The sequence below is a fragment of the Copadichromis virginalis genome, linkage group LG7, assembly GCF_057382275.1.
Source record: "Copadichromis virginalis isolate Kocher_CV1m ecotype Utaka linkage group LG7, C_Virginalis_male_GT1.1, whole genome shotgun sequence".
Classification (NCBI taxonomy): domain Eukaryota; kingdom Metazoa; phylum Chordata; class Actinopteri; order Cichliformes; family Cichlidae; genus Copadichromis; species Copadichromis virginalis.
In genome coordinates this window covers 15,904,232-15,917,860 of record NC_140624.1, presented here as the reverse complement: position 1 = coordinate 15,917,860, position 13,629 = coordinate 15,904,232, and the positions used below count along the sequence as shown (strand labels likewise).

Sequence of the window (13,629 nt, the reverse complement as noted above, 5' to 3'; positions counted from 1 at the left end):
CAGGTGATCCCCTATGTGCAAGCACTTGGCAACAGCAGGAAGGGGAACACCCTGTTACAACAGGAAGAAACCTCCAGAAGAGCCAGGATCAGGGAGGGGCAGCCATCTGCCATGACCGGTTGGAGAGGATTTAAAATCCTATTAGATGACGGGTTGTCCTAAAGAAAATGCTGATCTTCTTGCACAACTTGTGATCTTTCAGAAAGCTTTCTATTTCTATACTGTCACTGTCAGGGGGCTGAGTCTGTGACCCAGCATTTTGAGTTATTTTGTATTTTTTGATTACTTATGAGTTAATGTTGAGTCCTGGGGTTATTATTAGTTCATCTTAGTTGAAGTTTAGTCTGGTTTATGTTATCGTCCATGTCTCCTTGTTTTCTGTTTATCACGTATTATCTCCTCGTCTATGTAGGTTCCCCTTGTGTCTCTCTCCTCTGTCCCTCTGCCTCTCTCGTTCCCTCTCTCTGTCTCTTGTCTCTCCATGTTTCCTGTTTTTATTTAGATTTTATTTATGTTCACCGTGTTTAATTTTGCTTCCCCTGTGGCGTCACGTTCATTTGTGTCAGCTGTGTTTCTCGAGGTGTTTCCACTTCCCTCATTACCCTTCTGTGTATTTAAGTCCTCTGTCTCCCTCTGTTTAGTGTCAGATTGTCTGCATTGCTCCATGTTCATGTTCACGCCTTTGTCTTCTCTGCCTCAAATCTTGTTTTTTTCATGTTCCTGCTCAGATTCATGTTCATGTTCTTATGTCATAGTTCTCATAGTTAGTCTTAGCTGTTTCCAGTTTAGTTTCTAGTTTAGTTTTGCCCCAGTTCACCTTGCCTTTGTTTTGTGTTTTTTCCCTATCAGCCAAATAAATGGCTCCCTTTTTGTTATACCTTAGTTTTCTCTCTCCCTTGTCTGCTCTGGGTCCACTCCGCAAACACACCGACCATCCCGACCGTGACAGTTACTTACTAATCTTTATTTGTAATTGACTATTTTGTTTTAAAATCTTTGTTATGGTACAAATTTAACTGATCTTAAGAATCAATTTTTTTTTCTTATAGACAGAGTTTTGAGGAGTTTCCCTTTGCTTTCTTCTTCGTTCTACTCTCATCTGTATTAATGATAACTGGTTCAAGAGGAGTAAAGATCAAACCACAGCAATGCCTTGTACTGTGGTGGCCTTGGTGAACTCATCTAAGCTGGGGATAAGTAAGCGTAAGATGGTTGTTGGCTGCTCTGTGAGTTCAACAGGAGGACAAGGAGCTGAAACCATAACAGAGAGTGCTTCCTTTGTGGGTCAGGGGTCCTTCTCCAGATTAGGTATTATAATCACATTTTCTCTGGTCTGAACCTCAGTGAAGCATGAGCTTTCAGCAGGGGGTGATGCAGAAGCTGTACTGTGTCAAAGTTATTTACTTACAGGCTGAAACATGAGGCAAACGTGTTTCACTGTCACATCAACAATTCTAATGAGCGGCACTGGTGCAAAGTTTGCACTGTTGCCTGGGCACGTCTCTGTCAGAGTGGAAAGGACTGTGCCTGATGTTACTCTGTGGTGTGACTGCCACCCTGTGCTGAAATAATAATCACAAGTTCAGCAGGAACAGCTGGAGCTGGAGGATCAGAAAAGTTGGTTTCTTTTGTGAGCTTGGGGTCCTTCTTGGGATTTGATAATACACTTTCATCATTACTGGCCTGAACCTCAGAAAACAATCATATCAATTTTATTTTCTGGATTTTTTTCGTTGTCACTTCAAACAATATTTATTTGATGTGATGATCTGGCTGACTGGGGGTGTGGGGCTGAATAATCTTGCAAACGTGTTTTATTTCTACATCAACATTTGTAGTCAGCAGCACTGGCGCACAGTTTGCGACGTCACTGAGCAGAATGTTGTGTGGATCTGTGTGACTTCTGACAGGATGACATGGGCCACGTCACTAGTTATTTATTTATTTTTGTTTTGCATGATGTTATGAAGGAAGGCTCAGGGTTTAAGTAATCAGCATCATGGGCTCATCTGATTAGAATGAGAATAAGCAGTCATCTAATCATTCACAGAGTTCTCCTTTTATTCTCAAATCAATAAAGGAAAGAAGGAAAGATACGCATTGACTGCCAATGCTGAAAGAAAATAGAGATTTAAGTTACTCATTACCTTAAACAATATATAAAATCAAAAACCCAAACAGAACCTCACCGCTGCTGCCGCCCCGTGTGGGAGTGAAGAAAGAGTGAGCCAAAAGTAAATGCCGTCCTTATATAACATGTGACAGGTGAGTGCAATTAAGGACAAGCACTACACCCAATCAAAGGTGAGAGAACTAAACAAGGTGCATCTGGTGAAGTGAGTGAGTGTGCTAGGATGTGCTAAAATATGGGTCTTCACAACACATGACATTAAACGAATTAAATAGAAAGTAACTGAATAGACCAGCTGGTAATACCTGTTGTTTCCAAACACATCACCTAAGCTGACCACAATGAATAGTAGCCATGACTACTGTTCAAACAGGCAAACTAGTATTGCTGGTTATGGAGAAGCTTCAGATCTGAAAAGTTAAGGCCTTAAAGCTGCATTCTTTATAATAGCCAACAGGGGGTGGCTCCTCTGGTTGCTAACAGAAGTCTGATTTTATGAGTAAATTAAGCTTTCCTGGTGGATTTCTGGCAGAGGTGGGACCAAGTCATTGTCTTGCAAATCTCAAGTAAGTCTCAAGTCTTTACCCTCAAGTCACAAGTTAAGTCTCAAGTAATGTCAGGCAAGTCAGAGTCAAGTCTCAAGTCACTGGTGTAAAAGTCCGAGTAAAGTCACAAGTCTGAAACTTTGAATTTCAAGTCCTTTCGAGTCTTTAAAAAAATAAATAAATAAATAAAATGTTGCAGTTATGCTAAATGTAAATATTAGACCATGTGATTTTTAAATCTCTGTTTTTCTCAACACATGACGGAATAGTGATCTTAGAAAATATACACAAATTGTGAAATTGCACCTCTATAAAATGCAGCTCAATTACACTTGGCTCCAAGAATAATTTTCACCAACAATTCTGAGATAAGCTGCATGTTATTCTGTTAATAACATGTTAATAACATTAATGACTCGAGTCCAAGTCACGTGACTCGAGTCCACACCTCTGATTTCTGGTGTCGGTCTCTAGTTTCAAACACTATAAAGACATCAAGTGAAGTTAGATTTTGTTCCCTTTAAGCCTGACCTATTTTCACTGAATGAGTTGCTGCTTTTCTCTATTTTTTAAGTACAGATTACAGATTATAGAGATTTACTGGGAAAAACAAGCCTGTTACTGGAAACAAGCATTGTTTACTACCCTGTTTCACACTTTGAAACAGCCTTAGCAATTTCACACACCGCTCAAATCTGCAGGACAGTGGTAATATCTGACACTAAAATCACAAATCTTTCCCGAAAGCGCAGACTTGGTAGCAGGGTGCGGCGAGATGTTTGTGTTATTTCTCCCCCAGAGAGTAAAAAGCGAGCGTTTGTGCAACTCGCAGAGGAGCTCCTCCCCATAAATCAGCAGACGAATACAGAAGGCGCACTGGCGCACGCCCACCACCGCTCAGATTGCGGATTTATGATAAAGGTTGCCATTTACGGACTCGCTGTCCGTCGTTTATGACTGTTTTTGTTAATATGCGTGGGTGGATTTCAGTCTTCTCCCACTTGTTTGTGTTTAGAAATAATTACGAGGAAATTATTCGCATAAATCATTCCGATGTACTGAAACACAATCCATTCAGTCTCCCTTCAAAATAAAGTGCCAAACTGATTTGTTTGCTCGCTTTTCCCACTATTTACCACGCTAGAAGGCGTTTTCATGACATCGGGGGAAAATGCAACATAACATCAACAGTTAGGTTGTAAGTGGAAGTGGAAATTCTCGATTTAGCAACTGAAAAATATTCCCCGAAATGAAGGAGGGGTCAGCGGGGCAGATCCGAGCACCGCCCCGGGTCGAGACGGTGAACTTTGTCACAAATTTGACTGAGCAGCACAGTGTGCGCCTCCTCTGCCTCTCCCCACTTATTCTTTCAGCGCTCTGCAAAATGTACATCTGCTTCAGCGTCTTGGCCGGACTGGCACTTCTCTGTTTCTTTTACATCAGCGCGTTTTGTCCCTACTTTGGCGAAGATTTCGCGTACATCCTAAAGAGCATTAAATGTGGCATCAGACTAACCAAATACAAGAAAATCAAGCCCTTTTACAGCATATTGGACTGCTTCTTGGATGCAGCGAAGAGGCACCCCAAAAGGATCTTTGTACACTTCGAAGGTCGCTCGTACACTTATGGCGAAGTGGACAAACAGAGCAACAAGGTGGCCCGAGCCCTGCAGGCTGAAGCCCGGCTGAAGGAGGGGGACACGGTGGCCCTGTTCCTTGCGAACGAGCCCAGCTTCATTTGGACTTGGCTCGGTTTGGCGAAGCTGGGCTGCCCGGCTGCCCTGCTCAACTTCAACATCAGATCCAAGTCCCTGTTGCACTGCTTCTCCTGCTGCGGGGCCAAAGTGATCATCGCCTCCTCAGGTGAGATACAGCGAGAAATAAATTATTGCGTCGGACCAGAGGAGGCTCTCGTTATTTGACGCGTCTCCCACAGGACTGCGAAGTTCAAAGTTCGACAGCAAGTGAGAGATAACTCTTCATGCTCGGCTTTTGTGCAAGTACGGAAAGTATCCTCAGATATTATATTATTAATTCTTCTTGTAAAATGATTTTGACCACGCAATTCATTGCAGAAGAGAAACGTGGGTCTCCAGCGTTTTACCCAACAGGGAATAAAAATCCTAAATTAAACCCTTTTACGCATCAAAGATGTTAAAATAAAGAGTTTATAAACAACAGTTTATATTAATTCTATAAATGAATGCAAACAGATACTGCTCAGTGCAGATTTTGCAGGCTACTTGACAATATAATTCACCCCGTCACATCTGTCCTGCCACTTTCCTCGTGTCTTATATTTATAGTAAGCTTTATTCCGCACTGCATCGCAGATGGATAAATGCACTGATTGTTCTGACAGCTGTATTTAGTTTGCAGGTAATGATTGTTGAATAATGCAATAATGAGATCAGATCATAACGTGGTCTATAAATGCTGGAAGGACTAGACTGACTAGATTCTGACTCACACTCTTAAGATTAGATACAGTGCAGTGTTGGCCCTTTTCCATCATCTGTTAGTGATGAACGATAATGCAAAACAAAAGTGCACTTATTCAGATGATCGCAGTTTTATTGGCACGGTGAACCTGCGTCAGGGACTCTCTCCCCGTTTTTTTTTTTGTCTGTAAATTAAACTAGAAGGCATGGATGATAATAATAAAAATAAATTGCTTTGCACCACCTGCCACATGAATGCTGTACTTCCAGCTTAATTATAAAAACCTCCAGCTAGAAACTCAGTGCTTCCACAAAGGAAAAACTGAGCTAGTCGGTCTTTGAGTAAATTGCGACATAAACCTAAACGTTTGTTTGAGATCAGTCCCAATCAATAACCTCTGCTTAAAGGTTATTATTGATCAGCTTTAGTCGCGGCCAAAAGTTAGACGTTAGGATAAACTTAAATAGATTAAAAAAAAAAGTGCAGGAAGTGCATTTTTGCTGGATCGATTAATTGCTATTCTATATCTGCATATATGGAGGGGATACGATCTTGATTAATCAGAATCAGAATCAGAATCAGAATACTTTATTCATCCCGAGGGAAATTAGGGGTTACAGCAGGCAGCACGCTAATGGCGCATGCGCACTCACAAAGGAACCTTCTGACCAACTTTACACAAACATCACATTGGGCAGACATGTCAGAAGGTAGGCTGATAGGAAAAAAACAACGAAAATACACTACATGAGGTAAGAGGGGGAGAAAAAAAACTCCACTCAGACTGAGCTCCTAGTGGGAGAACAGTTTGATAAAAGAAAAAACACCTCAGCACAAAAGCACATGACTATCAATACACCATAGAAACACGAGACAAGCAACAGGGGCGGGTAAAGGGTAAGAGAGAGCCGGCACGTTTCATACAAATTACATGAACGCCAGTGTTTGGTTATAATGGTTAGACATAGAAGAGAAGCAGTGTTTAAGCTATTTTGGTGGTTCCAACTGTGGCAGTGCAGTTTTGAACGGATGAACATTTGCAAAAAGGAAAACGAATACTTCACATATGAGCAGAAATGATTAAAGAACAAGGGGGCTCTTTATGCTCCACACTGAAGAGCAACTTCATCGGAAGAACAATCTCAGCTTGCAAACGTGTTTCTTTGCGTTCTCATTACAGAACTTAAAAGGCCTTTACTAAGAAATGCATGCATGAGAGCTGAACTTCCCACCCCAGTGGGATCAGGGACATGTGTAGGTGCACATGTGCCACATTTGGCAACACAGCGCTATGACGGGCTGTGTTGAGCTGAAAGCTACTGTCTAATTGTAGAGCTGCAGGATGCTGTGGAGGAGGTCCTGCCGACGCTGAGGGAGCGGGGTATCAGCGTGTACCTCATGTCGGACAGCTGCAGTGTGCAGGGCATCACCGCTTTGTCTGACAAGATCTCCAAGGCCTCAGATCAGCCACTGTCCCGGGACCTCAGGGCCAACATCCATATCAGGAGCACCGCTCTCTACATCTACACATCTGGGACCACAGGTAACAACAGCAAACTGCTCTGAAACAAACACTGGCACGCAAAATAAGATTGCAATGATAACAGTCAAGCTTATGAGGTGCATCAAGCTTCAAACACTAGATCTGTGCTCAGCCACACCTTCTGTTCTTGGAGAGGGGTGTTAATTGAACGTGGTCATCTGTGGGCAATAACATTTGCTGAAAGGCAAAAAGCAAACACACTCACAGCTTCCTAACTGATAAAAAGTGAACCCTGGGGTTTTCTTGTTACAGGATTTTTTTTCCCTCACTCTGCATTGTTTTCACAGTTTACTAGCCAGTAGTTTTATTCTTTCCTGCCTTTATTGGCACACTGCAGAATGTCTTGGCACAGTACCAGTGTTAGTGACAGATTGTGTGTCTTACACATCTTACACATGCCTGATTTAGACAAACTGTGAATGCTCTCACTACTTCATAGCACTAACACAAGTGAAAACATAAACACTGAACCTTTAAGTCCTGGTTGTGTGAAGCCTGCACACATGTTTAATTGTGGTAATTAAATTTGATCAGACTAATGGGTGAGGGGGAAAAAATCTGCACAATTGTTCTTTCTGATGCAGGCTTGCTGATCTTCGCTCCATCAAGGCGCATTACAGGGATGTGCCTAAATTAAATGCTGTATGTCCCACAGAGCTTTTTCAGATAAGAGTAGCACATGATGCAAGCTGGAACATCTGTTATTCACCGTCATTTTAAATGGTATACTAGTTTTAGCTGGTGGAAAATAGGCTTAAATCAAAATTTAGTCCCAGTTGAGTCCTTAAGACGGTCTTTTACAACGATGTGCTGAACAAGCTTGGATCTGCAGAAAACCTGATGGATGTATAAGTCCACTCTTTAGCAACTTCTGTTACCTTTATTGCCTTATATTCATTCTTTTAAAAGATACAATTATCGTAAAGGTGAACACCACTCTATAGACTCTATAAACCTGCTGTGCCTCAGGTAGTAGAGTGGGTCATCTACCAACCAGGAGCTGGTGGTCTGAACCCAAGTTTCTCCTGATGCATTCAGTGGAGTATGCATGTTAGAAAAAAGCACTGTATTAATGTGTGTGTGATTGGGTGAATGAGATCTGTGGCAGGAAGCACTCTGAGTGCTAAACTTGAGTTAAAAGGCGTGGTCTCAGGAGTTTGAAAAAAAGAAGGCAACTGGACGTCTTTAAGTTTTTTGTATGTTTTTTGTTGTTGTTGTTTTTTTTTTTTTAAGCTGAATTGTAAGCTGCTAATAGTTGGCTTCACAAGCCAAACCTGCTGTTCCGTGATGGTCATTCACAGTGGACATAGATGTCCTTCTTCACTCCTCGCTCGCGCTGTTTTCTCAGTCCAGAGTGACCTTTATCCTTTACGTGTAGCTCCTTAGACTGATAACCTATGCAGATATGTCGAAAGGCGTGGTACAAGTCCATTTACCATAACTTTAAGAAGAAGTAGAGTCATTTTCTCCTCGACTTCAATACACCTTTTTTTCAGTGTTTCCATTTAAACAAAATGTGGCTTCGGCACAGCATGGATAAAAACAGAAGAATCATTCACCTGATCGATTATTTAGTTTTCACCATTTAGAGTTATCTGCACCAGTTCATTATGAAAAATTCAGCATCTATAGCTGCTGAGAGTCCATTATATTCACCATCTACTTGGGACTGTTTGTTGCTGAGAAGATTAAATGTTGCTTTGTGCAGTCATTAGAAGATTCAGGATCAATGAATGAACCACAGTGAAGTGCATCATACTACTTTGTTCCTCTTTAATTCAAAAGCACAATCTGTTATTCTTTTCCCTGAGAAGGTTTGCCTAAAGCAGCCATTGTCACACATGAGAGGGTGTGGGCCGCCTCCTTCCTCCAGTCGATATGTGGAGTCACAGCAGAGGACATCTTCTACATCAATCTGCCTCTCTATCACAGCGCCGGCTTCTTGATCGGAATGACTGGAGCCATCGAGAGAGGTAATGATCCTCTTAATCCTCTCAAGAGTACAAGAGCAAAAGCATCTGCACGCCTGGGTCAGGAGCTTAAGCGGTTAAGGAAGATAAAGGTTGTGTAATATGATTTGACTTGCAGGTATTACCATAGTCCTGAAGAGAAAGTTTTCTGCCTCTCAGTTCTGGGATGATTGCAAGAAGTATGACATCACGGTGATGCAGCACATCGGCGAAACGTTGCGCTATCTCTGCAACACGCCCAAGGTAAGAGGAAACCTAATCAGTCTGCAGCTACGTCAGTCAGCCGCTGTCCTGATGGTGGAATATCTCCGTGTCCATCCCGCTCTTGGCAGAAAGACGATGAGAAGAACCACAAAGTGAGAATTGCAATCGGCAACGGTGTCCGAACGGACGTTTGGTCCGAGTTTCTTCATCGCTTTGGAGACATTAAAGTTAGAGAGCTGTACGCTGCCACAGAGGGAAACATCGGCTTCATCAACTACACGTCCAAGATCGGCGCAGTCGGACGAGTCAACTTTGTGCACCGGGTAGGAAAAGGAAGCAAGTCGCATGTTTTCACAGTGTGGTGCAATGTCTGTGTTAATATCTGGAGCTTACATTGGTCGATCACATCTAAATTAAATTGGAGCAAAATGTCATCAACAGCTACAGGAGTGAGTTGAATTTGAAAATAAACACCCACACATGCATTCTTGGATACAAAATGATAAACGGGCAAAGGGCGACTACATTTAAAGTTGTGGTGGCCGTTTGATTGGACAAACAGTGCATACAGATATTTTAAGCAAAACTTGACTGTGTTTGTCCCCCATGAAGAAGAGTCTCAGACTCTCTGTACACACAAATGATGAAGGCCATTATGTGTACAGTGTTTTTAAATGATCAGATCATTCAAATCACTTCTCTTGGCTAAGCACTTTACATTCTAAAACTTTATCTGTTAAAAATCACCCTCATTTCTTGGCGCAATCACTTACCTGGACCTCAGATAGAGATAGGCCTTGTACTATGAAGCAAGATCAGCATACACAGGACATATCTGACTTTATCTCATAACCTGTTCCAGAGCAGATTTGGTTTATAGTGTAAGTCAGAGTGGTGATGTAACCCTGTAATAAGTGAACCAACTTTGCAATACTTAGAAAAGTTACATGGATAAGCCTAAATCCTATTTTTTTTATCAAATCCTGAAACAAGCATGTTGATGTTTGTGCGTCCTCACAGAGTTGCTGCCATGCTGGCTGTTCCACTACTTTTAAAAATTTTAACTGGTGGGTTTTCTTTCCTTCTTCCTTTTCCAGTTTTTCTTCCCCTACACTTTGATCAAGTTTGACATTGAGAAGGAGGAACCTGTCAGGGACTCGCAGGGTCTGTGCATCCAAGCAGCCGTAGGTGAGTCTGTAAAGAGAAATCGGGTTCAATTTAAAGGAGTTTTAGTTTGATAGAAGTGAAATTAAAAAGGAGTTTTGATTTATTTTGTTTCCTGATGTCTCTACCAGGTGAAACGGGACTTTTAGTGGGAAGGGTAACAAAGAGGTCCCCCTTTGTTGGCTACGCTGGTAACAAGGAGCAGACGGAGAAGAAGCGGCTTCGAGACGTCCTGAAAAAGGGCGACCTGTACTTCAACACCGGCGATTTGCTTCGGTTCGACAAAGAGAACTTTGTGTACTTTCAAGATCGAGTCGGCGACACTTTCAGGCAAGTTGTGACTCATTTTTGTGTTGACCTGTCGCTTTGTTTTTGTGGTTCTGCCCAGATGATCGAGTCTAGACTGAGTCACCGTTTGGTCTGGTTTAGTTCTCAGCTATTAAAAGTATAAAAATATGCAATTAACAGCTGGTTAGAATAGTGTGTGTGAAAATGGCTTTTTTTCTTTTGTGCAGGTGTTTACTTGCAGATCAGGTTCAAACTGTGCTGCAGAAATTGTTCATTGGAGTCTTTTCGTGTTTTTTGTTTCAGGTGGAAAGGAGAGAATGTCGCCACATCGGAGGTTGCAGACATTCTCACAATGGTTCACTGCATATTAGAGGCGAATGTTTACGGTGTGAAAGTTGAAGGTAAACGCACTCGGGTCATAAATATTAAAACCTTACAGAGCTGTCTGCACTTTGCATTTCATATTTCTCTCATTTTTCAATCAAGGTCATGAAGGGCGAGTCGGCATGGCAGCTCTCACTTTGGAAGAAGGACAAAAGTTCGACTGCTCGGCCACGTACACGCAGGTCGTCAACTACCTCCCAGCTTACGCGAGACCCAGATTCATCAGGATTCAGGTAATAAATATAAATAAATAATACATGCACATCCAGACCAGACGGGCCGCTATGGCTTAAAGATATTGTTTTAATTTGTGGTCTGATTCTGCTGTACTCACGGAGTTCATCCTTTCCACCTTTAATTAGTGCATGCTCAAAGGCTAAACGTGCTAAACGCTTGGTGTCTGAAATCCAGATGGCTGAAGCGGTGTGTGGATCAGAGTCTGAGCCCGAGTTTTTACTGTGTAAGATTACCAATAATGCAGATCAGAAATCAGATGTGTCATTGGGTCCCAATGTTGTTTTTTCTAGACAAATATTAAGGATTTCAGATTTTTCCTTTGAACCAAACAGGAAGGCAGTGCAGTGATGTAACCCTAACACTTCCTTCAGGGTTAGGGACAGCTGCAAGAAATGCTGACTCTGGCAACATATTTTCATGACTTGGTAAAACCGTAGAGGATGTGCCCTCCAGATAAAATTATTGGAGATGATTAAAAAGAAAGTTCCCAAGAAAGTGCAGTACAGGACCGTTCTACAGCTACTTTAACTATGAAATATTTGGATTTATGTACCAAGGAAATTACTCTAATATACCTTTTACCCCCAAAACTGCCTTAATTTATTGTGGCATAGATTCAACAAGGTGAAACATTTGTCAGGAACTTTGCTCCATGTTGACCTGACAGCATCACACAGCTGCTGCTCCCGTTCCACCACATCTCAAACACACTACTCAATTGAGATCTGGTGACTGTGGAGGCCATCTGAGTACAGTGAACTCACTGTCACGTTCAGGAAACCGATTGAGATCATATGAGCTTCATGGCATGGTGCGTTATCCTGCTGGAAGAAGCCATCAGAAGATGCATACACTGCGGTCATACAGGGATGGACATTAGAAACAATGCTCACATAGGCTGTGGTGTTTAAACGATGCTCAGTTGATACTAAGGGTCCCAAAGTGAGCCAAGAAAATATCCCCCACTCTATTACACCAAAACTATCCTTAACTGTTGAGCCAACGCATGAAGGAGCAATGATTACATGCTCTTTCCACCAAAATTGTGACCCTACCATCTGACTGTTGCAGCAGAATAAGACGCTCGTTAGACCAGAAGATGTTTTTCCCAATCTTCTAAGTGAACTTTGATCTGTCAGTGTGAATTATAGCTTCAGTTTCCCGTTTTTGACTGATAGAAGCACCGGCATGTTCTTATCTCTTATCTCTTTTGAGTTAATGTTGCCGTCCTCTAATAATAACTGTGTAATATTGCTTTGCAGTTTGTAGCTGATATCTGATCTGATTGACAGCATTGTTATTGGTGGTTTATCTTAATTATGTTTTGGTTTTCTTTGCTTTTTGTTCTACACTAAAGCTTGACACAAAAACATCTTTCAAACTGTGTTTTGCAGCCCTGCCTGGAGATGACGGGAACCTTCAAGATGAAGAAAGTGAAGTTGGTGGAGGAAGGATTCAACCCAGCTCACATCAAAGATCCTCTATACTTCCTGGATCCTGAAAAAAAGACTTATGTGCCCTTGACCGAAGAAATCTACAGAGCAGTCGTCTCGAAGGAAGTCAAACTCTAACACAGAAGCTAAAGTAGTCACTGCTGAGCCACTTTGTTTGCAAAGAAATAACAATAATGGATCTTAACAGATACTAATCTCAGGGACGGACTCGGAAACGTCAAGTCACGTTTGGAGAGATGGTTCTCATCTTTAGCACAGCTACCTTCACCTCTTACAGTGACACTATGTGATACAGAGAGTATGTGCTACTCACTGTGTTCTTAATTCGTTAATTAATTCTTTGGACAGTTAACCATAACATGCACATTTTACTGTAATCGCCTTTGTTTTTACATTGGACTGAAGCTCTTTTAATCCATTCCGATATCAGAGTCTGGATATTGACTTTTCAACATCTACTGTATCTCTTATGTAGGGATTTGTTGTTACCTAACTGGACTTTTGTACAGAGGTAAAAGCAGACACTGCGTTATCTGTTTGTGTACTGATGACACACACTGTAAATTAACAGTTTTATTGCATAACACTGCCCTGAAGTGCTGAAGTGTTAATGTAGCAGCTGCCGTTGTGCCCTTATAACCACATATGTGCACAATAAGAGGAACCTCCAGGCAGGCTTGCGGGGTGACTAACCTGACAAACAGGCAGAGATCAGTGAACTCTGATAAGATATTTCTAAATGTTGTCTGACACTGAACTTTGTCTTAAATGACTCCCTTGAGCTACTGCAGAGTAAAGGTTAAACCAATCGAATTTATACAGGAAAAAAATCAAGTTTGGTTATTCCATCCTATTGACCTTTATTTTGTACAAATCACAGGGCCTACAGCAATATGACAAAAACATTTTATGTGGAATAGTTACACTTGTATAATACGGATTTTTAAATGATGCAATTCTAAGAAGGTCAATGAACTTTTCCACCCAGATACTCTGATCAGAAAATATTTAAAACAGAGCACCACAGACTAGAACTGGTTTTTGGTAGAGCCCTAACAGGAATTTCAGTTGGGGGGGGGGGAGACGATGTGAAAGCACCACATTTGCTGTTTATGATGGATCCAGAAAGCTGACTGAATGAGGAGACCAAACGTTCACTCCATCCTGACTGCAGCTAAACTGCTGCAGGAAAAAAAACCCTGCCATCTCCACAGCTCCATCACTCAGGCCTTCAGAGTAATATTCAGTTCAAGTTGAATTTATATAGA

General features: G+C 41.7%; 1 protein-coding gene across 1 annotated transcript; it reads left to right on the top strand.

Moving 5' to 3' along the window:
* The first annotated feature begins 3,993 nt into the window (after positions 1–3,993).
* Positions 3,994–12,947, top strand: slc27a2 (solute carrier family 27 member 2). The gene is made up of 10 exons (XM_085462113.1): positions 3,994–4,538; positions 6,451–6,660; positions 8,475–8,633; positions 8,749–8,873; positions 8,963–9,157; positions 9,932–10,022; positions 10,130–10,328; positions 10,590–10,687; positions 10,773–10,903; positions 12,302–12,947. Exons 1-10 carry the CDS (start codon positions 4,061–4,063, stop codon positions 12,476–12,478), a joined length of 1,863 nt encoding a protein of 620 aa, XP_085318239.1. The 5' UTR covers positions 3,994–4,060; the 3' UTR covers positions 12,479–12,947.
* Positions 12,948–13,629: the final 682 nt, after the last annotated feature.